Source organism: Triplophysa rosa, linkage group LG2 (assembly GCF_024868665.1).
Source record: "Triplophysa rosa linkage group LG2, Trosa_1v2, whole genome shotgun sequence".
In the NCBI taxonomy this organism is placed as follows: Eukaryota; Metazoa; Chordata; class Actinopteri; order Cypriniformes; family Nemacheilidae; genus Triplophysa; species Triplophysa rosa.
Window position 1 is genome coordinate 17,696,864 of NC_079891.1, and position 26,861 is coordinate 17,723,724.

Sequence of the window (26,861 nt, forward strand, 5' to 3'; positions counted from 1 at the left end):
AATGTTTTTTATACTGTACAAACTGTATATTCTATCCCCTACCCCTAACCCTACCCCTAAACCTTAAAATCATAGAAAACTTTTTGCATTTTTAGATTTAAAAAAATATTGTTCTGTACAATTTATAAGCTTTTTTGCCCATGCATGGGGACCTCAGTTTTGGTCCCCACGGTGACACGAGTCCCCATGTGTTGGTGTGCGTTCAGGTTTAGGTCCCCACCGGGATATACAAACATGAACACACACGCACACGCACACGCGCACACGCGCACACGCACACACACACACACACACACACACGCACACACGCACACACACAAATAAACAACAAAAAATATTTGAGTAGAGCCATAAATAGAGAGAGCCGACGCGCAGCACATACGAGACAGAGGGAGAGAGAGATCAATAAAATATCCTGCTGCCATGAAGCTGGAGAGATTGACGTGTCGTTATTCTGGAGAAATGACAGTCTTTATGTTGTGTGGGGCGTGTGAACACTGTGGACAGGGACCACCGAGGACGTCCATATGCATCTCTTTTCGTTATTTTCTACTTTCTTGGCTTGAGTAACGTCGAAGAATAAAACGGTAGGAGTTTAGCTGTTATTTAAAAACAGTTCAGAAACTTTATGCTTTCCTAAAACGTCATTGCATGATAAACCGGAAGAACAGGTGTAACGTTTTATCAATATGTAATGCTATTATAAACATCTTTTCAATATCATTTTGGAATTTTGACATTTGAATCGTTAATACAACAAAGTGCAAAAAGTATTGATTTGATTTAGTATTTGATTGTATGTTTAGCAAGGTTGCGTATGTATAACTGTAGCATACGTCCTCTCTAAATGAAAAAAAGTATTTCATGTAAAGACAAAGATCAAACAAATATCATGTCATTTCAACATCCAATCTAAATTTAAATAAAAGTACGTTCTTTTTGGGTTCGCGTACTTTGTCTTTAACAAAGTTTATGTATAAAGATGTGGGCGTCTGTATTTCGTTTGCTCAAAGGTCTTGCACATAAATACTGTAATTGTGCTCAAAACATTTTTTCTGTGCAGTAGGAGTGTGCAGTGTCCATTGTATGTTTGTAACTCAAAGTGAAATGCAAAATATTTCGTTTTCTTCAATGAGTCTAGCAAAGAATGACGTCACGAGATTTCTGGAAAGAGCATATTGCAGCTCATGGGGTTCTGATGCCATCCGGTATTACTGTGCATCTGAATTATTGATCATGTCTAAATGACTGGGGATCTCTCTCTCTCTCTCTCTCTCTCTCTCTCTCTCTCTCTCTCTCTCTCTGAGTTGGATGATCACTCTGTGTCTTGTGCTAGTGTCTAAGCTCTTCATAATTAGATACATATCAATGATAGGTAGATTAAAGGCTTGGGAGGATCCTCTAACCTTTACCATCAAAGTTGTGTTCTGTAGGGGACAAATGGCAGCATCATATCTGACAACAAGAGATCAGCACACGCCCAGATAAACAGCAGCAGTATTTATATATTTATCAGGAAACATGAGCACAGTGACCTGAATGGGACTTAACTTCAGTCATCTTTTATTATAACCTCTAGGTGCCAAAATGGGGAACGGTTCAATGAAGCTGAACCCTCTCAAGCAGGTCAGTGGCTCGGCCAAATCCAAAAACAATGTGGAATCGAGTTCGGTTCCTCAGGTCCTCAGAGCTAGAGTGGAAGAGCTGGAGAATCAACTGAAGAAGAAAGATGAAGACCTGAGTGCCAAGGAGCTTCAGATCAAACATCTAGAGGAGAAACTGACCCAGCAGAAACAGACAATCTCAGAGATCTCTGATGCTTTGAGGAACAAGTGCTTCCAATTTAACAAGCTTCAGGATGCACTAAAGAATCAAGGGGAGTTGGATCTCCTGCCATCACCTATTAAGGAAAAGGTCAGTCAATGTCTTACCGGCCTGCTCAGAGACACCCTCAACAGGAGAAAAGGAGCAAAAGCTGGCGTGTCTGCAGAACCTTCATCCAGAACCTACGATTCCAGCGGTATTCCAAAATTTTACTTTGAGAGTGCACGAGTTTGGAAAGAGCAAAGGTGAGCTGTCCCGGGCATTCTTATTCTCTTGCTTTATGCTCTGCAATGCTAGTAGATGGATATATTTTAAGATATTGCTTAGTCTTAGTATTTGATGAAATTAAGAAATGACATCACTCTCAATTACAATCTAGTATCCGTTCAATAGATGCATTCTCATAAAGAGTAAAATGGGTTTAAAGACATGTCCTTCCTAACTTTAAGGCTTCTAAGTTCACCATGTGAGCAGGGTTTGTGACGTGATTTCTTTTTATTCAGTGTGGTTGCACAGGATCATTCATTATTGGATCTCAGCTAATATCAAGCACCCTTAAACAGCTGAAATAGATCTGCCATTTTTCATGTTGGTAATTAGTCTGTGTTATTCATATGCTAAGCTCTTGAGTGGCCATGCTGTGTAGATACTCATTATGTTGGGAATCTTAAATTGACCATGCTGAGGTTCATTATCCTGACAAGCAAACAACTGGTGCACTTGATAGCTGAAAGAAACGGCATGAAAAACAGCCCAATTAGTCAATCATTTGTGGTCATCCAACAGTCCAACCATCAAGTGTTATGTTTCTCCCTATTAGCCACCAAAATTAACAAAACAAATATATATATACTGTATATATTCTTTCAGAGTAACACTCATAATGTAAAGCTAATGTATCTTAAAGGGGTAGTTCACACAAAAATGCAAATTCTATCATCATTGAGTCATTGTATGACTTTATTTCTTCTGCACAACACAAAAGAAGATATTTTGAAGAACATTAGTAAGCAAACAACATTGGCCCTATTGACTTGCCACTGAGACATTTCTCGAAATCTTCTTTTGTGTTCTACTGAAGAGTCATATACAGGTTTTAAACAACATGAGCGTGAATACATTTTATTTTATGGGTGAACTATCCCTTTAAAGCAAATTTGACACAATGTAACAGTTGACAAATGTGTGTTTTTAACAGTGTGAAAAAGCTCCTCACAGATGCCTTGAATAAGAACCAGTATCTGAGGAGACTGGAGGTGCAGCAGGTGAAAGACATGGTGGAATGTATGTATGAGAGGACGTACCAGCAGGGAGAATACGTCATTAAACAGGGGGAGCCTGGGAATCACTTGTTTGTGCTCGCAGGTATGAATTGAATGTGCAGTTTAATTGTGTATTGTATTTTTCCTATGTATGTGTTCATATGAGGGAAAATACATATGCCACAAACTGTGCATATGTACAATTTGTTACTGTCATAATCATAATAATTTATTTGGTCAACGTGATTGCAAATGTAATTTAGAATGTAAAAAGTATTTAAAAACAAAATTAAATTAACATTTATGTTATTTACTGGCAACTGTTTGTTCAAAGATAAATGAACAGTAAACATTAACAAGTCTTTATCTTTACAGAAAAAAATAACAGCCTCATGCAAAGCATTCTGGGAACCAAAATTTGAAGAAAAAAAAACAGAAAAAGGTTGATGAGGATTTCTGGTTCCCAGAATGCTTTGCATGATGATGTTATTTTAGAGTTTTTTTTCTTCAAAGATAAAGACTTGTTAATGTTTAATGTTAATTTATCTTTGAACAAACTGTTGCCATTAAATTAGATAAATATAAATCTACAGGCAGTCACAGGCAACTGCATAACTACAGCAGTTTTTTACAGTGTGGTGTTAAATAAGAATGTTTGATTCTTACAGATGGCAAGCTGGATGTCTACCAGCACAATAAACTGCTCACGTCAATCTCAGTCTGGACCACATTTGGTGAATTAGCCATCTTGTACAACTGTACCAGGACTGCATCAGTCAAAGGTAAATCTTTTATATGTGCTCTGATTGTATGTCTGAGATTTGGTGATTTAGCCACTTTAAAGCAGTGGTCCTTAAACTGGGGGTCCTAAAATGGATTCAGGGGGGCCACAGATTTTGTGGCATTTTATGAAATATAGAAATGTATCATAGATTATATGCAATCAAACATCAGAAAAAGAATCCCACAAACCAAAAGAATTGATGTTTCAGCATTGTATAAATGAACATGTTATTGGTTTAATACAAATTTTAAGTTTACGATTATAAGTCTTTATTTGGGGGGCCGCAAAGTGATGCACCCTACACGGGGGCCCCTAAGGGGGCCTAACAACGAAAAAGTTTGAGAACCACTGCTTTAAAGGAACAGTTCACTCTCCAAATATGTATAAATTTCTTTGTTCTGATGAACACAGATGAAGATATTTTGAAGAATGCTTGTAACCAAACAGTTCTTGGCCACCATTGACTATTATAGTAGGAAAAATTGCTTTTTAAATTTCTTTGTTCTGTTGAACACAAAAAAAAGATATTTTGAAGAATGAAGGAAAGCAAACAGTTCTGGGGCACTATACGCTACCATTGTGATTTTTCCTACTATGGTAGTCAATGGTGACCAAGAACTGTTCGGTTATAAGCATTCTTCTAAAAATCTTTCTGTGTTCATCAGAACAAAGAAATGTATACAGATTTGGAACAAATGTTGAGTAAATGATGACAGGATTTTTATTTTTGGCTGAACTATCTCTTTAAATAATAAAATGTTTGTTGTGCGTACTGAAGAGTTGTTTCATGTGTAAAATGTCTCAATGAAAACTAGATGATATAAAAGTCCTGCATTAAATTCAAACACGGCAACCCATTTGTTTTTAAAGCAAGCTGTGACCATGGATTGGCCACATGTAGCCACAGGCTATCAAACAAACAGCTGAAACCCACAGAAACATCTTGTGAATTTTGTCGTCTTGTCATGTTAATCTTATTGGCTTGACAGTAATTTTGTTTGGTTGTTTGTCCACCTTCTTAAATCGAATGAGCTTGTCCTGTGTTGACAAATCCTTCCAATGTTTCCTATAATTCTAAATAGGTGCCTGCCCTCAAAATATATTTTATTTCCCGTCCTGAAAGAGCACTGATGTGCTGTAAAACTCAATAATGTTAAATAATAAATCAATCTGGCGCTTGCACGACTCTTCCTGAAGTAAATTTTAAACTGACCATTAGAAGCCTTCAGGTCAATTCACTAAGAAAAACTATGAAAAACTATTTTGATTCTTGAAATTGAATACATAATAATTGTGCCTTAACTTTTTGAGTCAGCTCAATAAAATGTAACCACTTCCTATCCCTATTGGAAGCAGCTGTTGTTTCCTGGTCAATGAACCATTGAAGGTTAAATATAAATCACTCAGTGAAGGGAAAAACAAAGATATGGTGGTATTTCTCTTACCTGCTGTGATGGTTGCAGCTGTCAGCAACGTGAGGACATGGGCCCTCGATCGAGAGATCTTTCACAACATCATGCGGATGACTGCAGAGGCTCGCCACGAGCAGTACCGCAACTTCCTTAGGAGGTAAACCTGTTCTTTCATCCTCCTAAACATGTTAAAGATTAAACAAACAAACAAAACAAAACCTTTTTTAGACATTAGCTGAGCTAATTATAATAAAGGTCATGATGTTCAGTTGCCTCTGTGACCTCATTGCTTACATAAAAAATTATATTTAAGGTCAAATATTCTAATTATGACAGATACATAATAGATATTATATAAGATAAAATAAAATAAACGCACATGCTTTCTATATCACTCTGCAAATATACAAATATAAAAAACCTCAGTGTTGAAGGAAGCAGTCTGAAAATATCTGCATCAGTTCAAGCTTATTTAACATTCTGCATATTTGACATGACATGATCATGTACATTTACATACTATTTGTGTTTAAACATGAACAAATGTCAAAAACATTGTCTCCCGCAACTGAGTTTTTGCTTTTATTTTAGTGTTTCGCTTCTTGGCAGTCTGCCTGGGGATAAACTAACTAAGATTGTCGACTGCTTAGAGGTGGTAAGTAAATCTAAAAATAGTAATGAAGTCTGGTGATTTAAAAGAAACAAGGCACCCCTATCTGATTTAATAGACTAATTTGCCAGTTAAAATCTATTCAAGCATGTTATAGTTCACCCTTTCCTAGTGTTTAGCAGAACAACGAAATTTACACAGGTTTGGAACAATTTAAGGGTGAGCAAATGATAGAATTTTCATTTTTGGGCTTCAGCCATCGAGACCGAAAGTGACAATTTGGGATAAACAGTACTAATATTACATCTTTCATCACTTGGCACGGTGTAGTGTTACCATAGTTATTTGAATAAGGCTGAGCGAAGTGTTCGCTCAAATCGAGGGGACGAGTGATTTGTTAAAGATGTTTTTAGCAGCCAATGCCAGTCGATGACTGATTTATTCCACTTCTCCATGAGGGGCCGAAGAGAGTTTTTCTAAAAGAGTGTGGACTTTGTCAACTCAATGTCAAATAACCTTCCTCGCGTTCTTCAATGCTGAAAAAACATCAAGGACATTCCTCTCGATTGTTGGCCCCTGGGGTCGAATGGGAGAATGTCGTTATTCAATCACTCCGATGAAGTTGATTATATTCCCCTCTCTAGGGGTTTGGAACCAATGTAACCCAATAGTGGCCCAGATGTTTCGCACTGAAACATGCAGATAATGTGGAACTCTATCATTAAACAGTGGGGAATGGAATGCGGAGAGGAACGCTAGGAGCAGACAAATGTTTTTGAGAGCCGTGGCATGCCGAGAGAGCTTCTTTAATGAAACAGCAGTGCTCCGAGAGAGTCATGTTGTTGGAGATGGAGCTCATGGATGGAGAAATTTGGACTCCTTCAGTGCTCAAAGACTCTCGGGCAGTTGAGTTTATGGGTGAATTTCAAACTGCGTTTTTGTGCATCTGAAGGGCACTGTGGGAAGGAGACACCACACGAAGAGTCGTGTCAACTAAAGAGAAAGTGACGTTGATTTTTATTGTGTTCTAAATGGCTTTATTATAAGATACAATTGCACATCACCCTCCAAAGTTCCCATCTACCCTTCAGAGCGAGGGATCCTCGCTTCCAATTGAAATATGCTCTTAATTCAACAGCATAGTAAATGACCACTTTTATTTTCTAGAATATTTTATATGATTTTATGAAGCTCAATGCAATATTCAATATATTTTTATACAATTTAAACAAGATTTTATCTCACACAAAGAGCAGCAATAATAACATATATGTTTTCAATGTAATCACACCATCTTTAGTTATATTAACAGCTTATCCATGAACATTGCAATCAGTTCTGATAATCAATTATTTTATTGTTGTTTATTAGAAAGATGTTATTGCCTGGGTGTGAACACTAAAATGTAACTGTCAAGAATATGGGTCCTATACTTATCAGTACTTTTATAACCTTTGTAAAACAAAAATGATACAGTGCAGAGGATGTGGGGACATATCGTCTTATATGGAGTCAAAGATGGCAGCCTTCCTGTTGCCTCCCTTGGGGTCATCCCTACGGGAACATGACAGCAATGGCTTGATAGTAAATCAATGGCTAAACGAGGTTTGTCTTGTGTTTCCTGATCAGGAGTATTATAATAAAGGAGATTACATCATCAGAGAGGGAGAGGAAGGAAACACCTTCTACATAATTGCCAATGGAAAGGTAATGTGCAATACATTATCATCAGATTGTCTGGGAAAGGGTTGGGATTGAAGGGTCAATAAATCTGAGACTTCATTAAAAATCCAGGATTACAAATGCAAACCTAGAAATAAACAACACGTTGCAAATTTTCAATCAATGTATTAATATATAAATGATACATTTAATTCAATTTTTTATTTATATATTGCTAAGCATACAATAATACAATTGTTGCTTTACATACAATTAGGTAAGGCTGAAAAAAAACTGACTAAATAAAGAAAAGTAATAAAAAATATAAAAAATACAGTAAATATGTGAGATTCTGCACTATTCTGGCCACTGATCAAATATATTTCATTCACCTTGTTTCATTGACCACATCACTTTCATTGTACAAAATATTTTAGATTGTAAATAAGAGTTCTCCACGACCATTGAAGCTCACAAGATGTTCTTTGAATTATATACAGGAATATAATATACAGTAGGTTGTCAGGTTTTGCATAAAATTGTGAAGACCATACTAGCTTGAGCATTTGCTATAATGCATTTTGCATTAGCAAAAGTGACACGTACCAAATACAAAGAATTAAAAATTTAAATTTGAAAAATATAATATTATAGCATTTTTAGTGGTGGCCTTAGCTTTCGCACTGCAATATATTTACTGCATTTTGTGTATGAAACTAAAGATTTGATCATGTCTCATCACAATTCCATTCGTTTTAACATATACAACATTTTACTTTACTTTACAGAATTTTTAAAATGCTGTAAACAATAATACAGAAATAGACTGCAAAGTTACAAGTTTTGGGTGTAAAATAACATGAAAAACAAATTTACTTACTGGTCCCACCTACAGGAATATTACAGTTTTTTACGGGTATTTTTTATTGGCACAATTGAAATGAATATGGAGATATGCAGTATGATGTGACTTTGTAATGTTATGATTCATATCATTTTATTATTTATTTCCAGTAAAAGCAACAGTGTATACCTCATTCTTCCGAATTCACCATTGATGTTACCTTTAGTATGCTCAAACCATCTAATGCTGAAGTTAAACCATCAAGAAAAATTGTAGAAAAAAGGTGATTTGACTTATGGATGACTATTTCTCTATAGCAGTAATCCTCATGAATTTAGCTAGAGCCGTTGAGCTGTGTCTGTGGGAGGTCGAGTGTGTTGAGCTAAATCAGTAATTTGACACTGTAGGGGTTAAGAGACAGAGCTCTCCACTGGGAAGCAACAGGAACTGTTTAGCATGAGCTAGTCAGCTTTGGGTCCCCTGTTGGTCTCTGCCCCACTGTAGCTCAAGATGGGGGGAAGGAAGATGTTTTACAGGGGGGAGCGAATTTAATTACCGGAAATGATGGTTCTTGTCAGCCTGTCGCCACCATGTCCAGGAGCGTGTCGGGAATAAGGCCATTAGTGCTAGTCACCCAAAACTGCCTATCAGAAAGGTCAAGAGGGTCACCGTAGTTTAGTGGATCATTTTACAGAATTGGGGATGAATCCAATTGTATGAAGAGGCTCGATTTCTTCAATACCATTAATATTGACTTGGCTACATGTTGTCTTCGATTGAAGGATTGTTTTTACTGGAATCTGTAAAAATGAAGAAAAAAAACTACAAAAAGCATTCCAGGAAATGTCATTTTGACACATTTGATTTTAATCCAAGTAACGATAATTACGGAAAGTAACCTGCAGTTTCACGATTCAAACAGAGAATGTGATATAACAGCAAACATTATGGACTGCAGCTTTAATACAAATTGTAAAATTGAAAATTAATTTACAACACACTGTCAATCTCTGGTTATCTTTGTATGTTGTCCAGATTAAAGTCACACAAAGCACACAGGATCATGAAGAGCCTCAGATCATCAACACCTTAGGGAAAGGGGATTATTTTGGCGAGAAAGCCCTCATCAGGTACAGATGAACATCAATGGGTAGCTTTTATGTGAACAGTGTTGATCCTGTGTTTATTATGACACATATTCAATTGCTGCCCAAAATGTCAATAATTTTAGTAGGCGCTGTAATGTCTAATGCATTTGATATGTCCCTGTATTTTCAAATCCCAGTGATGATGTCAGATCTGCCAATATAGTAGCAGATGAGGATGGTGTGGAATGCCTTGTTATTGATCGAGAGTGAGTTCACAATTCAGTATCATCGCATTCATTGTTCTGGTAATTAATGTGTTTTTATTTATTTTTTATCTCACTGACAATAAGAACTGTGTTTTCCACCAGAACTTTCAGTCAGACGGTTGGAACGTTCGATGAACTAAAGAAGTACCTGCAAAGTTATGTTGATAGTTTAGCTCGAGATGATAAGAAAAGAAATGCAAAGTAAGTACTAACTGTGTACTTTTCATATAATATATAAATGTAGAGAGAGGTATAAAAATGTTCTTGATTTGGTACTAACGTATTGTGCCATAAACAAATTTATTAGGGCAAAAATATTAGGGCTGTCAAATGATTAATGGCAACTAATCGCATCCAGAATAAAAGGTTGTGTTTACATAATATAAGTCTGTGTACTGTGCATATTAATTTTGTATTTATAAACACAGACACATACATGCATATATTTAAGAAAAATATAAAAATTAATAAACATATATAATTAAAATGATTGGTAAATATAAATAAATACATGTAAATATGTCCTAAATATGTGTTTGTGTACAAATACAAAATTAATATGCACAGTACACCGATTATGTAAACACAAACTTTTATTCTGGATGCGATTATTCGCGAAGCCCTGAAAACTATACAATTGCAGTCTATCTAATTCAGATATTTGCCTCTTTCTTAAATATAATCAATGATCATTGTTGTGTAAATCTTCACTAATTCTTTCAGGAGGTCAGGAAGCAGCACCCCGTCCACTCCACCAGTGTCACATGATATGATAGAGCTGAACGAGAAAGAAAGCAGCTTTGCATCTGCTATACTTTTCGTCAGTCTGGAGGTTATTTCCACGCTGGGAGTTGGAGGCTTTGGCAGGGTTGAATTGGTTAGAATCTTGTGCACCCTATGATGCACATTGCCTTTATCATAAAATAAATTACACATTAAAACATCTTAATTTGAGAGACATGAGCAATGATAATGATGCCAGATTTTCTCTAGGTGAAAATGAAGAATGAGAATGTGACGTTTGCGCTGAAATGCATCAAGAAGCGGCACATCGTAGATAACAAACAGGAAGAGCATATTTATTCAGAGAGGAGGATCTTGCTTGAGACAAACTCTCCTTTCATTGTTAAGTATGTCAAAGTCTGCATTTATAAGAAATAAAACCACAATGTGTATTCGCAGCAAGTGTGCAGATTTGGTTTAAATATGGAGGAGGGATGCAAGTGTCACATAAAGTGTGACTGAACATAATGTTTCTATTAATTTTTGTATAAATATTGGAAGGTTGTTGTACTTGCAAGTTTTGGATTATTGGGTGGGCTGTGATTTTGCCAGGCATTTTTCAGTTTGGATTTTGTTTTACTTTTCTCCTTCTAGAATGTATCGTACTTTCAAAGACAACAAGTATGTGTACATGCTATTGGAGGCTTGCCTTGGCGGAGAGATCTGGAGCCTTCTGAGAGACAGGTTAGCTTTCTCTGAAGTCACTTAACAGAGGTTTTACTGGTTTTGACGCTAAACAACATCTCTTCTGAAAAGAGCAACTCTGCTGATCACCAGCACATGTTGTATTTTTGGATGGTGGTCTTCAGAATGGAATGCTAGTGTGTGAATGTTCTGACCAGACTGCTGAAGAACTTCCTTTCAGAATGGATGTTTTTTCAGCTGGGACTTTATAAGTGTTGCGTGTGTGAGAGCTTTACTGTAATGTTTTAATCCAGGGGGAGTTTTGATGAATACACTGCCAAGTTCTGTGTGGGCTGCGTAACAGAGGCCTTTGACTACCTTCATAACAATGGGATCATATACAGAGACCTGAAGCCAGAGAATCTGATGTTGGATTCTGATGGATACGTCAAACTGGTGAGCAAACTCACTGAGTGAACTCAAAATGTATTTGGTTGTAGCAATATGAATCTAATGCGTCTTTTCTCAGGTGGATTTTGGATTTGCAAAGAAGCTCAAGTGCGGGCAGAAGACCTGGACGTTCTGCGGGACTCCAGAGTATGTTGCACCCGAGATAATTCTTAATAGAGGCCATGGCCTCAGTGTGGACTTCTGGTCTCTTGGAATCCTGATCTTTGAACTTCTCACGGGAAGGTTTGCATCAGTCCTGTCCTCTGTGTGGTCAAATATACTTTTTAAGGAATTTGCATAGATGCGTAAGTGCATATGGCAGTTTATTAAACCATGTTTCATCTGATTTTTCCTAAAGCCCCCCTTTTACCGGTTCAGATCAGATGATTATATACACATTCATACTGAAAGGAATAGAGAAGATGGACTTCCCGAAAAAGATTACCAAAAGGCCAGGTGACCTTATTCGAAAGCTGTGCAGGTATGATCATCAGTCAACACTTTGTGCTTTTTCTACATGTTTTCTTAAACTATTATTATCCCACTGTAACACACTATTACTTTAAATTACTTACTTACTATTACTTTAAATACGTGTTGTTGTTTTTGTCACATGAAGGCAAAACCCTTCAGAGCGACTTGGCAATCTGAAGAATGGAATAACAGATATAAAAAAACACAGGTGAGAAACACCCTAATCTTAACACAATGTCAACAATGTGTTGGTTAAACAGAAATGTCACAGTAGTTTGAAAGATGGAGGATTTTCATTGGAGGCTCTGCACCTGTACTCTGTTTAGACAGCCCTTAAAAAGCTCACAGCTGTACAAATTCAACAAGCTGACTGCAGTTGGTCTATGCTGTTGACTTACACTTTATCGTCTTGTCTGTTTGACTATTTCTTTAATTGTAGCCAAACCAAAGGATAATTTGACTTAGTAACAGAAATATGTTCTGGTGCTTTCGAAATTAAAAAGGTTTCTGAGAGGTGTATTTCGTAAAGGAGAAACCCTCCACATGGACATAAATAAACTTGTCACCTTAAGTATTGTACAAATGCTTTAATTGACATAATTTGTGACTTTGTTGTTTTAACAAACTTTGTAGGTGGTTTACAGGATTTAGTTGGGGTGGTCTGAAGTCCAGAAGTCTGATATCACCTCTTAAAAGAGAGGTAAGCCACACAGATACAGATTAAAGGGGATACTCCACCCAAAAATGAAAATGATGTCATCATTTACTCACCCTCAAGTTGTTTCAAACCTGTAGAATTTTTTTTGAACACAAAGTTAGATGTTTGGAAAAATGTTAGCAACTGACATTTCTGACCATAGTAGGAAAAATGATTGTAAATGATTTTGTTCTGTTGAACACAAAATTAGATATTTTGAAGAATTTAGGAAAGTAAACAGTTCTAGGTCACCTTTGACTACCATTGCAATTTTTCCTAATAGGGTTGTCAATGATGTCCCAGAAATGTCAGTTGATAACACCTGTCCAGATATCTTTCTGTGTGTTCGACATAACAATGAAATTTCTGTCATGACAACTCTCGGAGGGTTTAGCATGGTAGTGTACATGACACATTAATGTATTTAATCTTGGCGGAATAGATCTGCTACGCTGCTGCGGCGGAGCAAGTACGAAGACTTGCTACTGCCAATACATCCACAACATGCTGATGCGGCACATATAACATGTATATTCATATAACATATGAATAAACACCACCATAGCTTGCGTGATCACCTAGTAGTAGATCTATACATGTGTAACTGGGGAAGGAGGAGGGTTTCTGAAACGCGCTGCACTGCTACAACATTCACTAGCCAAGTTTTAAACGTAGAGCTGCAAGCTCATTTCCTGCTGATACTGAAGGAACCAATCAGCTGCGCAGTGTAGTAAAGTTATTATATCAGATTGGTTTAGACTTTAGGACTGCGCCATCTAGAGTTTCATGCCATAACTTTCTCTGTCATTTCTGTCATGACAACTCTCGGAGGGTTTAGCATGGTTGTGTACATGACATAAATGTATTTGGTCTTGACGGAATAGATCTGCTACGCTGCTGCTGCGGCGGAGCAAGTACGGAGACTTGCTACTGCCAATACATCCACAACATGCTGCTGTGTGCAAATAAGGAATGCTGCTGCTGCACATATAACATACTGTATATGAATAAAACCCCATCAAAGCAGGAGACACAGAATGAACGATGCAAGCCAAGAAACATAAACGCCCCCCAACAGATCTTTCGCCAAGACATATGTACTGCTGCTGCCCCGAAGGGCTATGTGAACATCATGTATTACTATCTATATGTGCCTGGGCTGCCATGCCGACCGGCTTGACGCTAATGACCTATAGGCTATGTGTGCCGCAGCTACCATGCCGACCAGTTAAACACTAGTGGCCTACGACTATGTGTGCCTTGGCTACCATGCCGACCAGCTTAACGCTAGTGGTTTATGGCTACGTGAGCCTTGGCTACCAAACCAACTGGCTTAACACTGATGGCCTATGACTATGTGAGCCTTGGCTACTACGCCGACCGGCATAATTCTAATAGATGTGCACTAAGTGTAATGTTAAAGGAGAGGTTGTTCGAATGGTTTTACTAGATGTGAAATAAGTCTCTGGTGTCCCCAGAGTGTGTATGTGAAGTTTTAGCTCAAAATACCCAGCGGATCATTTATTATAGCATGTTGAAGTTGCCTGTTTTTGAGTGTGTGTAAAAACGCACCGATTTTGCTTGTATCTCTTTAAATGTTAATGAGCTCTCCAGAGGAGGGCGGCCCCCTCTCCAGAGGAGGGCGGAGTTTCAGGAACTCGTGCTGAGGCTCTCACTAAATCCATGGTGTTTCGAGTCAGATCCGTGGGCGTGGCTTGTTGGTTTTCACAAAATTCTTGGTGTTTCAAGACTTGCGAAACCTTTATCCTAACCCACATCCTAACCCTAACCTTACTCTAACCATCTAAACTACCTATGATTGTGTGTTTTAGTGAGAGCCGATGTGTACCGGCTAAAACAAAACATCAAAATGTCAGTAATTGTTAGTGGTGTTCAGCCCTATATGAGTCTGACACTGATGGAGAGACACAAGAAGTGACAACCTTAAGAATGGAACAGGACGTTTCCGAATGGTTAGTTGTAATTGTGCAGTTATTGTGAAATGAACGTTCTTCAAGTGATCGAAGATAACCATTAGCATGGTCCGTCATGATAATGTATAAATCGCTGTGCATGTGCTCGTGTGGGAATTGCAGTAAAATGACTACAGAGGCAGAGAATAAAGGAGGTCGAGCAGGTATATTTTAGCGTTACTACAGTTATACTACGCTTTCAACGTTGTTCTATCATGTACTGTCACACTTACTTTACGTATTGTTTATGATAAGCCCAACAGCATGTGAGGGCAGCGTCAATAAATACAGTTAGACGCTGTACTTCTTTTGTTAGCAACATTACCAATATAGCGCGATAACAAGCATATTAAGAGTGGCAATTTTGAAAGACTAATCAGCAACAATATGAGGTGTGATACTTAACGTTACTGCTTCTGTTGGATATGAGGACTGGGCACGAAGTGTTGGTATTGCTCCCGGTTTCAGTAGCAACCTCGTTGAAAGTCCAGCGTTGTACTGGCCCTCATTCGTGAAGCAGTCCGGCGTGAAATGATTGGCGGAAACATTTTTTACCGTACTTTACCAATTCTCAGCGGGACATTGCCTTCATAAATGAAATTTAACCATGCTGTTCTCTGTAACTCAGCTTGCGGGAGTCTATGGAGACAGTTATGCTGGTCGGTACATCCTAATACAGAACAACTGTAGTGCCTCTGTGGCGCAGACATTGTATAGCTCAAGTGACGATCTAACAATGGTGACTGTTGTACTTCCCACATGGGACTGTGTCTAAGCAAATAGGGCAGATCGTCACCACTGCTGGGCGGGCTTTGCCGTTGAGTGACGACATTAACGGCAGAATTCAAATCTTTGCTTTTACCAGCAGGGTTTTTGTATTACGCAAATTGTTAAAAAAGGAGTGAGCACATTTTTTACTGTTTAGACTGCTTGTTTACAGACACTGTGTACACGTATTAATGTTTTAACACATTATATATGTGAATTTTGCAAAATATGTGCCCTTTAAATAACAATGATACGCTGCAGTCCAAAAGATGAGAGCCCAGCATCCACATGTGCAGATTATCATGATTTAATTCATAAGATAAATGTCATTAATACTTACTGTCGAGCCATTAAAAATCGATGAAGCACATGCTTCTGCCATTGCGCACACTCATCACACCTGATAAAACATCAACCTTAGATAAACATGAGATTACTCGCTGAGTATGGCGACCCCATTCATAGTGGAGTTACGCTACGACTCTATAAAACGCTGGTTGAGGCTGCCAAATATGGACAGGATTCCGGTAAAAGAATCAGTGATTGAAAAAGAGATTCTTCACAAAGATGCATTTATTGATAGTCTTGGTTGACATCTGCACCACTTATTCTTTGGCAATGATATCTGTATTAATGGTCTAAATAAACAATAAAGAGTATATTTACAACCATATATACTGAGAACCATTTACACACTGACATGGTACACAAATGTACACATAAACATCAGACAATCAATCTTCATCATTAACGGAAATAGCACCTAATCAATACAATTAGGCATGGTGTATTTAGGCAATAACAAATTATGAATATAAACACATGTGTGGCACAGTATAGTAGGCTACAAATGCTATTTAGCATCAGAGGCCATCAAGAGGCCTTCAAAATTTACATCCGGTCAGAGCGCTCCCTCATCCGATGGTCATCAGAGGCCTTCAAAATTTACATCCGGTCAGAGCGCTGCCTCATCCGATGGTCATCAGAGGCCATTGATGGTCATCAGAGGCCTTCAAAATTTACATCCGGTCAGAGCGCTGCCTCATCCGATGGTCATCAGAGGCCATTGATGGTCATCAGAGGCTCTGGTCATCAGAGGCCTTCAAAATTTACATCCGGTCAGAGCGCTCCCTCATCCGAGAAGCCCACCGGACCCTCATCACTAAAATTGTTTAGCACCAACCTTTCAACCACCGACCAGGCTTCTCCTGTCCACCACCAGCCAGTATCGCCGCAGCAACCGCTCCGGCAGGGACCCGTGCTTCTATCTCATGCCCTGCCCCAGCAGACACCACCCGACATGAAGCCAGTATTGCCGCAGCAACTGCTACCGCAGGGACCTGTGCTTCCAGCCCATGCTCTGCTGCAGCAGACACTTCCCCAAGCCCATGCTCTGCCGCAGTAGACACCCCCCCACCACTTCCCCAAGCCCACGCTCTGCTGCAGCAGACACCACCCCCCACCACTTCCCCAGAAGCCAGTATCGTCGCAGCTACCGCCCCGACAGGGATCCATGCTTCCGGCCCATACTCTGCCGCAGCAGACACAAGTCAGCATCTATGCAGTGATCCCATCCCCCCTCCACGTCCCTCACTTCTACAATCCACTGTTCAGTAAGCACCATTTCAACAGGACCTACACCCCAGCAGGAACCCGCATTTCCACCACCACAGCCTCAGCCACCCTCGCAGGGGCCAGCTCTTTTTACGGCTGCTGCAGACACCACCCAACACAAACCCAGTATCGCCGCAGCGACCGCCCCCGCAGGGACCTGTGCTCTGCCGCAGCAGACACCACCTCTGAGGCCGCTGCAGCCTATACCTCCTTCGCTTCCCCAGGAACCTTAAGCCGCGGGCTTACTTGACTTTCCGCGTCCGTATCCGTCTCGCGCACAAACGCGTACTCATCACGGATTAAGCACGGACGTCCGAGTTCAACACATGCGCAATACAAATGAGTAATTGTGCTTTACCAGACCGTCAGAGGGCAGCACTGAGTCACGTCATTTACAGACCCACTGCAAATTAATGATTGAGGAAGTGTTTTCGTCATTGCAAACAATCTGAGCAAACAGCAAGACAACAAGAACAACAACCAAACAGTATGGAGAAGGATATGCTTCTAAGCTTACTGTTCTTGGTTTCAGTGTGTTGGTTTTGTATCATTCTTCTTCGACAACGACTCACTGCACACTATCTGTGTGTGTATTGACCCCTAGTGGACTAGGGCACTTTTTTGCATATGCGCTGTTGTACGTGGAACGTCCACGCAGTCTCAAAAAATGGGCTGCACACGGATGGGCTGTGCGGACGACCGTGGACCCTTCTGATGACTAATACTTCTGCCTTTAATCTTTACTCCACACTACTGCAGTAGTGCCCGCTCCACTAGAAGTCTCATCTTCCTTACGGTCAAGGGGCAGGTGCCCTGAGTTCTGGGAGAATCACAGAGCTCCGTGCCCTCGCCTCAGGACAGCACGCCAAATACGCATACTATCCTTCCCACCTTATTACCTGCGAGGCGAACTCGTGAAAACACTTCATTAAACGCACTAGCAGCCATCTTCCCAAGATGGCGCAACATTCAACTCTGCGTGACGTCGATTAACAAGCTCTAGTTCTCTCTCTGCAAATTACAGCCGCTACGGCGCTCAACACTCGCCGATGGAAGCCACGATAGATCGCGGGACAATACGTGTACTAGGTAACAAACATATACATGGATTTAGTAACAGGAATGCATAAAACGCATTATAAGAGCATATACAAGCGTGCAGTGATGAGCATCCATCAATTGTCTTCCTGTGCAACACTTAAATCAGTCCGTGTGGACAATAGCTTTGGTTCCTAGGACAGGCTGTACACCAGTAAAAATACAAACGACCGAGAAAGTTTATTCATGTAGCCTGTTCTAATATCAGTTACTTGTCTGAGCGATACGTGCTCTTGACTGCATGTTGCTCAAGCTGTATAAACGCAGATGCGTAAATGCTGCTGCAAATAGCTTAATATTAGCTCAAGCATACTATGCAAGACTGCTAACATAAAACTTATTTGAACTTGTTATGGTTGATCATTTCTAAATCATTTACATTTAGTCACACGAGGTAAACACTGGAAGCAATTGGAACAACATAAGGACAACAAAAAGCATAAGCGCAATAAAACTGGTCTCATATTGCCTACCACAGTATAAAAAGCTACATTTTTTATAAGGATAGAAAGAGTAGAAAAGAAATAGAAGTCCGAACTAATCGGTTAGGTGCTGACGGAAGAGATGTGTTTTCAGCCAATTCTTAAAGATGGCAACAGAATCTGCTGATCTTGTAGCAGCGGGCTGATCATTCCACAAATGTGGAACAGATCCAGAGAAGGTGCGTGCGAGTGATTTTTTCCCTTTTTGGTATGGCACTACAAGACGCAGTTCGTTTGCAGAGCGTAGGGATCTGGCAGGTACATAAGTCTGTATTAGCGATTGAAGATATGAGGGTGCCGAACCAGTGGTCGTCTTGTAGGCCAAGAGAATTTTATGCGAGCGACTATAGGGAGCCAATGTTACTTAAAGGGTAACTCTTGCCAAAAGTGAAAATTCTGCCATTAATTACTCACCCTCAAGTAGTTTAACATCTGTAGGACCTCCATTTTTCCCCAAAACGCAAATTAAGGTAGTTTTGGAAGCTTTCTGACTCCTCCTTAGATTGCAACGCAACCAATCTTCAAAGCGCTGAAAGTGCGTAAAGACATCGTAAAATTGTCCACGCGACTCCGGTGGTTCAGTATAAATTAATTTAATGCGACGAGGATACTTTTTGTGCGCAAACAAACAAAACTAACGACTCTATTCAAAAACTTTCTGATTTAAGGGTTAGTTTCCAGCGCGCGTTCCCGAGAGCCACACGACAGTGTATCCGGTGTCAGCATCTCTTCTATACATTGAAGACCACTCTTGCCGCTGCATTCTGGATCAAATAAATTAGGCAGACCACACATTATGCACAGCGAGTAAGTAAGGGGTAAAAGATCATTCACTTATCTTAGATCCAGATGCTTTCTGAAACGCTCTGCACTGCTACAACAATCCCTTGCCAAGTGTTAAACGTAAAGCAGCAAGCTCATTGGCTGCTGATACGGAAGGAACCAATCAGCTGCGCCGTGTAGTAAAATGATTATGTCAGATCGGTTTAGACTTAAGGACTGCGCCATCTAGAGTTTCATGCCAGAACTTTGTCTCTCATTTATAACAGGTTTGGAACAACTTGAGGGGGAGTAATTCATGACATAATTTTCATTTGTGGGTAAACTATCCCTTTAAGTGGATGAAAGAACAAATAATTATTATTTAAACTAATGTTACGATGACAAATATCAATGCAATTCTCAATGATTGTTTTGGGCGAGCTCAACTATTTCAATGTTTTCTCTCACTATTGATCTGTGTCTCCAGGTGAAGGGACCCACGGACCACAGTTACTTTGACAATTATCCCCCCGACGAAGAGATTCCTCCGGATGAAATGTCGGGTTGGGACGTGGACTTCTAAGGGACCCCTGTATGCACCCCTGAGTGTGTTCAAACAGTGTGAGCTCCACAAATCTCTCCTGACACTTCTCATCTCCAACATGTTTGCCTCTCTTACAAGGATCCTCTGATCATGAAACAATCAGAATCAGTTTATGTGCTGAAACAAAAGACTCCTTGACTGAAATCTGCTGTTGCGGTGGAGTGGGAGGCACAGCAGAGGAGGAGACACTTAAGAAAGAAATTGTTGCATTATTATGATGTCAGAGTGTTTAAATGGAGAGCCATATAGTACATTGGGATGGACATGAGATGCATTGTTGAGAAATAGTTTGGCAGAAATTATATCGCAGGCACGTAAGAGGACTGTGTGTGAGTGAGCATTGTAGAGAATAGTGTGAAACCATTGGTAATATTTACCTAAAGACGTGGAGACATTTTGCGGTCTGACAGGAAGGTGAGATGTGCCTTGTTTTAGAAGTGTCAATGATGTAATGTATTTGAACTCTAGAAGGTGATAACCACCCGTGACTGTGAATATGGCACTGATGAGGTTTAAGAGGTTAACCTCAAAGACTGACTTGCACTGCAGTTTGGGAAATTCAAGCAGAGTTGTGTGAGGAGTAGTATTTTTAGTGACTTTTCCTGGAGCTTGTGAGGTTCACGTTGGCCTCACCTCTGCACCTGAGCCAAATGTGTTTTTAATGATGTAATAGTTGACGATTTGTGGTTATTTTCATTCTTTATATGAATAGAAAATGTTTAGTTTTTGATGTATTTAAGTTTGAGTAATCAGAAAAGATCCCAAGATATTTTGCATAGTCATTAATTGTCATTGTACATGTTGAATTTGTATAGAAAATACAGTGATTTAGGTTAGCTTTGCTGTGTTGACTTTTCTTCCACTTTTTATTTTTGTTGCACTCTAGTGGTTTGTAAATGAGATATCTATTAAATAATAGACTCAAATGCGGCTGTATGGTGATTTTCCTGAATTTATCGACCCATTCGAAAATTCCATGATGTAACAGTCTCAGCAATATTTTGATTACATAACTAAGCAATCAATATTTAGTAGTGCTCTAGTCAGTGGCTGGAGGATTGAGGGTTCAACATTAACACATGATAAATACAAACGGCTACACGACTCTTAAAAGTACACAACTTTATTGAGTTTCCTTGATGGTCTGTCAGAGTCCTTTAACTAGGGAGATCGGTTACAAAAATAAGCTTTCTCACTAATTTGACTCGTGATCCACTCTTTGTGCATGCCTGTCTAACCTTTGTGCAGCAAAGCTCTGAATGAATGTTTAATGAAGCCCCTGCTTGCTTCACAAAAATAACAAGGTAGGCTACAGAATGCAGTACAGAAAATAAATAAATGCTTTTAAAGGTAATTTCCATATACAAATATAATTTCTTATGAAGCTTATCATACAAGCACATCCTTTCACCTACAGCATAACATTTACAAAACACAGTGTGGTGGAAGCCTTCCAAAAATATATATTACACAAATGCTAAAGGAGTGCTTTACATACTGTGTCTTTGGGATTTATATGTCATATATTAAGATATTAGGCCACTTTTACATATACGTTTACATTTCTCTATTGTCCAATGATTGAATATACATTTAGAACAACAAGAAAATTAAACAGGAACTCACTCCATTTATAAACATGCGGCTGAATGATATGTCATTGCTGTAGCTCAATGTTATATTAGAAAACAGTACAAATGTGTACATAATACATTATTAAAACAAAACCTCAAATTTATATCCAAATAAATCAATGTGGTAAAAACGTTTTGCAAAAATAAGTGAACATGACTGTTCCATTTAACATTACACCATAAGTTACACGTCATTGTGAAATGGAAATATTCTACTTGGATGTTTATTTAGCATATGAATATGCATATGACATTTTTTTATTATCCAAAACATTTTAATGTGGTAAGGCACTCTATAAAGGAATTGCTTAAACATTTAAAGGCTAAATACGCGACATACAATTTACATAACAATCATCTAAGCATGTTAGTTTTAGAAAAATCCGGTTTGATGATTTTTCCTCATTTGCAAAATACATAGAACAATAATTTGCAAAACTATTAAAATTAAAATGTCTGTCAGCATTTTCTGAACAGCTTGAATCTGAAACCTGTTTGAAATAGTGGTTTCTTGTTAGCCATAGTTGTGTAATAATACAGTTGTGTGAATGAATGACAAAACTTTACAAAATCTTGGCAGCATCATGAATTCAGTGGAACTTTAAGGATGTAACCTTATATGAGTCGGTCAGATGGAAGCATGTATCATACATTAAACATAAATTTACAAATGCAAGATATGTGAAAAAATCCTGCCCAAAGATCATTATGCTAATAAAATGTGATGTAACAATATGAAATTGTACAATCTGCGCAATTAATAAGAAAATAAATATTTTCTCTTATTTAAGAAGGTTGAGGACATTCAAAACAAGTTCACCAGATATTAAGCACTGTTTTAAGTGTAATGTGGACACAATAGGAATTGTATGAAACAAAACAAGATTCCTTTTCTTTCTTTCTGCTTTAACCACATTTGGGCTTTGCAGTAAAGTTTACCTCTGTTTAGCAGCCATAGAATACAGACATTGAGAATCAATCAATGCCCCTGTAGCAAAAATATAGCTTTGATATTATAAGATTATACAAACTGTACAGAATCCGATTCATGATCAATAAACAAATGTTTAAAACAACTGCTGAGCTGATGAAGCTTGAGGTTATCATTTGTGATATTTGTGAGAACACAGGAACCTTGAAAGTCAAACATAGAGTTTCTTTGCATGTTCATGAATCTCAGACGATGAGTAACGAATTCCTTCTGGGAAAGCACTTTGGTCTTCACAATCCTTAAAGCTAAAGACAGTCCTTCAAGGCTTGTGTAATGAATGTTTTCAGTCAGCTACTGCTATGTAGGCTTTCTTCCAGTGCAAAAATTGGAAATGAGTTTCGGAGGCTGGTTGAAAAGACCAAAACGTTTTACCGACAGGCACAGGAGTCCACTGTCATGTTGGGGTAGACCTTGAGGACCACGTTCTTGTCTTCATCAAAGAAGAGAATGCTGAGGGGAGACATCTTCTCGGGTACACAGCAGGGCTCTGGGATGCCGGGGACCACACCTACCGCCCGCACAATGCTTTGAATGGTGGCGTGGTTTGAAGGTTTTAAAGACTGCATGAAGTAAAAAAGTGAGCAGTTAGCTACCTGTACATCCTCTGGAACCTTCTTAACCCCCCAAAACTATTAGTGGCTGTAGATGGAGAACTCTCTAAAATATCATTTTTTGTAACATTTCATATCAGTATTTGTAAGAACTACTCTCACATACGTGCTCAGCCTTTCATGAATTTTGAAAAACAAACACAAGCATGAATTCTCAGATATTGGAGAAGGAAGCTGTCCACCAACATAAATCTTGAATGTGAAACAAGTGGGTCTTGGTTTTCTATGATCAGCTTTAGCAAAGAGGCCTAAAACTGACAGTTTTTTTCCTGAATAAGACCACATGTTTCTTTACTTTGAATGCCAGAGAGGAAAACAATTGGTAGCGGCAGTTCACCTAACAACATATGTTCTCAAAGTGAAAACATATGTGATGAGGTCAAAATATTTTAGTGACATTTCTTTCAGGTGTTTTGTAGGAGTGATAGGCAGTTATATTATGAACAATGACACTGTACAATGATGGGTAATGTGAAAGAACTGCTGTGAAGTCTACAGGGTCGATTAAAATAATTTACAAGTTGATTTTTCCAGGCGGCCACTTGGTGGCGCTGATATTTCAATTCTCTATACATGCATTGTTTTCTCTTGATGTGAATATATGCATTTTGAGTTGGTCAACAATTTTGACCTTTGACTTTTTTGCTAGATAATAAATCCAACTCACTGACTAATATTGTGTGCAATTAAACACCTGTAATTTAATGTAACTTTGTGCATATTTGAGGCACTGTGACGTACGTACCTTTGGCATAGGGAACTGACAGGACCCTGAGCAGTAGTAAGCGTCGAAAGACTTTGGGGAGATAATCCACTCACTCCAGCCGATATCTGCAAAATCTACCTTTAAATATCTGCGAGCACAGTTTTTAGGTTCGTTCCATTGTTTCTTACGTGCTTTCTTTATAGTCTGCTCATCAAACTGCAGCAGCGGATTCTTGTGCCGTGGGTTCTTGCGAGGTTTCTTCCGAGGACGCTTGACTGGCTTGGTCTCCGTTGGATCATAGGGGCTGGTCTCATCCCAGGTCGGAATCTCATAAGGGTACTCGGGCCCCGGAAGTTCGTTATTCTGTAGCGGCAGTAGGATGTTGGCAGAGCGCCTGGTCCGATGTTGCGAGGCACTGCGATTATAAGCATCAAGTAAATGAAGATTAGGCACCAATTTACTTTTGTGTCGCTGCAGGGTGGACACAACACTCTCGGGTTCTGAAATAGCCGAGTCATTGGCGTAGACCAGAATGTAAGGAGATCTATCAGACAAGAGTTTCTTCCAAGGCTGTCGTCCTTTGGAGTCAATGTCAATGCCTATAAGAAGCTGGTCGTGATGTTTGGCTTGGTTGATTACACGGGTAATGTCTTTCCACTGCCACGATATAAAGTCCCGGTACATTGTGGAAATGTTAATGGGAAAATGGCCGATTGTTCTGGTGGTGTTATCCACAATGCTGAAAGTCCAGACATCGAGGTGAACGTGACCTTGTCGCCGGAGATTATGGTGAGGACAGCTCTTAGACCTTGCACATATGTGGCTGCTGTTGTGCAGGTCACCAATATAATAATGCAATGTTGCTGAGAGAACGTCCTCTGATTTGGTGAGGGAAGTGAGATTAAAGATTTGTAGCTGCTTGTTGTTGATTGTACCTATTGGGAGGAACACAAATTAAGGTCTTTGCACATACAGTCCGAAATTTTCGTATGCGTTTTTCGTATTTGGCTCTCGTTTGTACGGTGTCTCTGAATTGTTATAAAAGGCCACTCAAAATGCTTGCTACGGATGCGAAAAACTCAGAAAATCGAACCCTGTCAGAATTTTTTTATGACGGACGAAAATATCGGAGGCAGTGTGTAAATGTGATTGACACAACGTGAGGTCGTATTTATTTTTTAACGTGCGGAAATTTCGGACGCAAATTTCGGACTCAATGTGCAATGGACTTTAAACTACAATTATGACATAAAAAAGAAAAAATGTTGACACTATACATATTATATTAACTGAAGCCTAACACGCACTTTGCGTTACAGCGAGTAAGATCACAAATTGAAGACTAGGGGGCGGTATAGTATGACTATCGCCCTGGTGTTGGACAGCGCACATGTGCAATTTCTAACACGGTATTTTCTTTTTTGTCAAACTACATTTAGGGATAATAATAGTTACATTAGCATCAGTATTTTAACATATAACTGAAAGAATTACTATGAGCGAGTATCGACAAAGCTGAATCATGGCACTTGAAAAAACACCAGGATGAACGCTCGCTCTACAGGACCGACATTTAACTTAGATTGATAATAAACTAACAACATGACGCAAAATAAAAACGTCTAAATACTGTAAATAAAAAACTGCAGGACAAGATGTTCATCTCGGGCTGTTGGAGCAATTTACTATAAGTGCGATTTCTCAACAGGTGTATCTGCACCAACTGCAGCAAACGCTGATTGAACAGAGCCACTGCAACACTGCTGGACACGATGAAAGTAACCTGAAAGAAAATGTTTAACGATTTTAACGACATTTTACATACCTAGATGCGCTTTAAAGCTGCGTACTGTGTTCCCGTCTTTAAGAGGGAATTCCGCGCTGTTGTATTTGGCGTAGAGCATCTGCATGTGTTCAGAAAGCGTGTCCTGCTCTGTTTTCTTCGCATGCTGTCTGCCTTGCGTCTCCACTTTCTGGCCAAATTCCGCGTCTTTTGAGAAACCCACGAAGGAAGTTTTAAGCACAGCACAGTATCCACAGCACAGATAGCCCCATCCCAACAGGAGGACAAACAGTCGTTGACAGCGATCCATGCTTGACGTACGGGACTGTGAAGAGTTTATCTAGGTGTACTATATTACCAGTGTTGCATGCGTTTCTGAACTCTTTAGGGGAATAGCATCACATGGACGCTGTTACCCTCAAAAACAATGAAAATGAAGTAATGTGTCAGTTTAGTGTAGTCCCAAAATGCAGGTGTCCGAAAAAGTCGACGTTCATGCAGCAAATATCACGGTCCTGTATGAGGATAAATGTTCCGTGTGAGTTTCTATGGCTGTAATCCTGATGGTCAGACTTGATCCTCGGGATTTGTGTTTCGCAGCCAATCGCTCCTCTCCTCTGACTTCATTGAAGGTAAAGCTTGTTGCGCTAGTAATATATAGGGGTTTATGGGAGCAGTGGGATATTCTTCTTCACACGACAGCGCAACGGAGAGGAGGAGTGCAAGAGGAAAGCGTGCGTGCGTCAGGGAGAGAGAGGGCGCGCGCGCGCTCAGGCAGGAGTACACCAACGTTTTATCATAAGCACTTTAATTGCATTAGCTTCGCTTTCTAAACAATAGACAAATAATGTTATAGTGACGACTCAATTTAATTTAAATGAATGGAATAAAATAATAATGATATATGACTTAAAATTCGAAAATCAAAACAAACTTTTGCATCTTGAACGTACACAAAGTCTCGGATGTCTCTGCAAGCAACTTTATGACTCATTTGGGACTGTTTTTTAATACTTGACAGAGATCCGTGAAACGTCTCTCAGCAAAGCTGTGTG

At 39.2% G+C, this 26,861-nt stretch overlaps 2 protein-coding genes across 2 annotated transcripts; one reads left to right on the forward strand and one right to left on the reverse strand.

The window, feature by feature from the left end:
• The first annotated feature begins 379 nt into the window (after positions 1–379).
• Positions 380–20,976, forward strand: prkg2 (protein kinase cGMP-dependent 2). Its single transcript, XM_057362086.1, has 19 exons — positions 380–587; positions 1,580–2,069; positions 3,023–3,189; positions 3,755–3,868; positions 5,334–5,439; positions 5,874–5,937; positions 7,522–7,599; positions 9,434–9,528; positions 9,684–9,752; positions 9,855–9,953; positions 10,476–10,629; positions 10,746–10,882; positions 11,130–11,219; positions 11,474–11,615; positions 11,689–11,852; positions 11,968–12,090; positions 12,229–12,291; positions 12,717–12,783; positions 19,965–20,976. Exons 2-19 carry the CDS (start codon positions 1,588–1,590, stop codon positions 20,058–20,060), a joined length of 2,310 nt encoding a protein of 769 aa, XP_057218069.1. The 5' UTR covers positions 380–587; positions 1,580–1,587; the 3' UTR covers positions 20,061–20,976.
• A 218-nt stretch (positions 20,977–21,194) lies between these two features.
• On the reverse strand, positions 21,195–26,641 carry bmp3 (bone morphogenetic protein 3). The gene is made up of 3 exons (XM_057360723.1): positions 25,849–26,641; positions 24,063–24,958; positions 21,195–23,266 (listed from the first exon to the last, which is right to left on the reverse strand). Exons 1-3 carry the CDS (start codon positions 26,114–26,116, stop codon positions 23,075–23,077), a joined length of 1,356 nt encoding a protein of 451 aa, XP_057216706.1. The 5' UTR covers positions 26,117–26,641; the 3' UTR covers positions 21,195–23,074.
• Between the last annotated feature and the right edge of the window lie 220 nt (positions 26,642–26,861).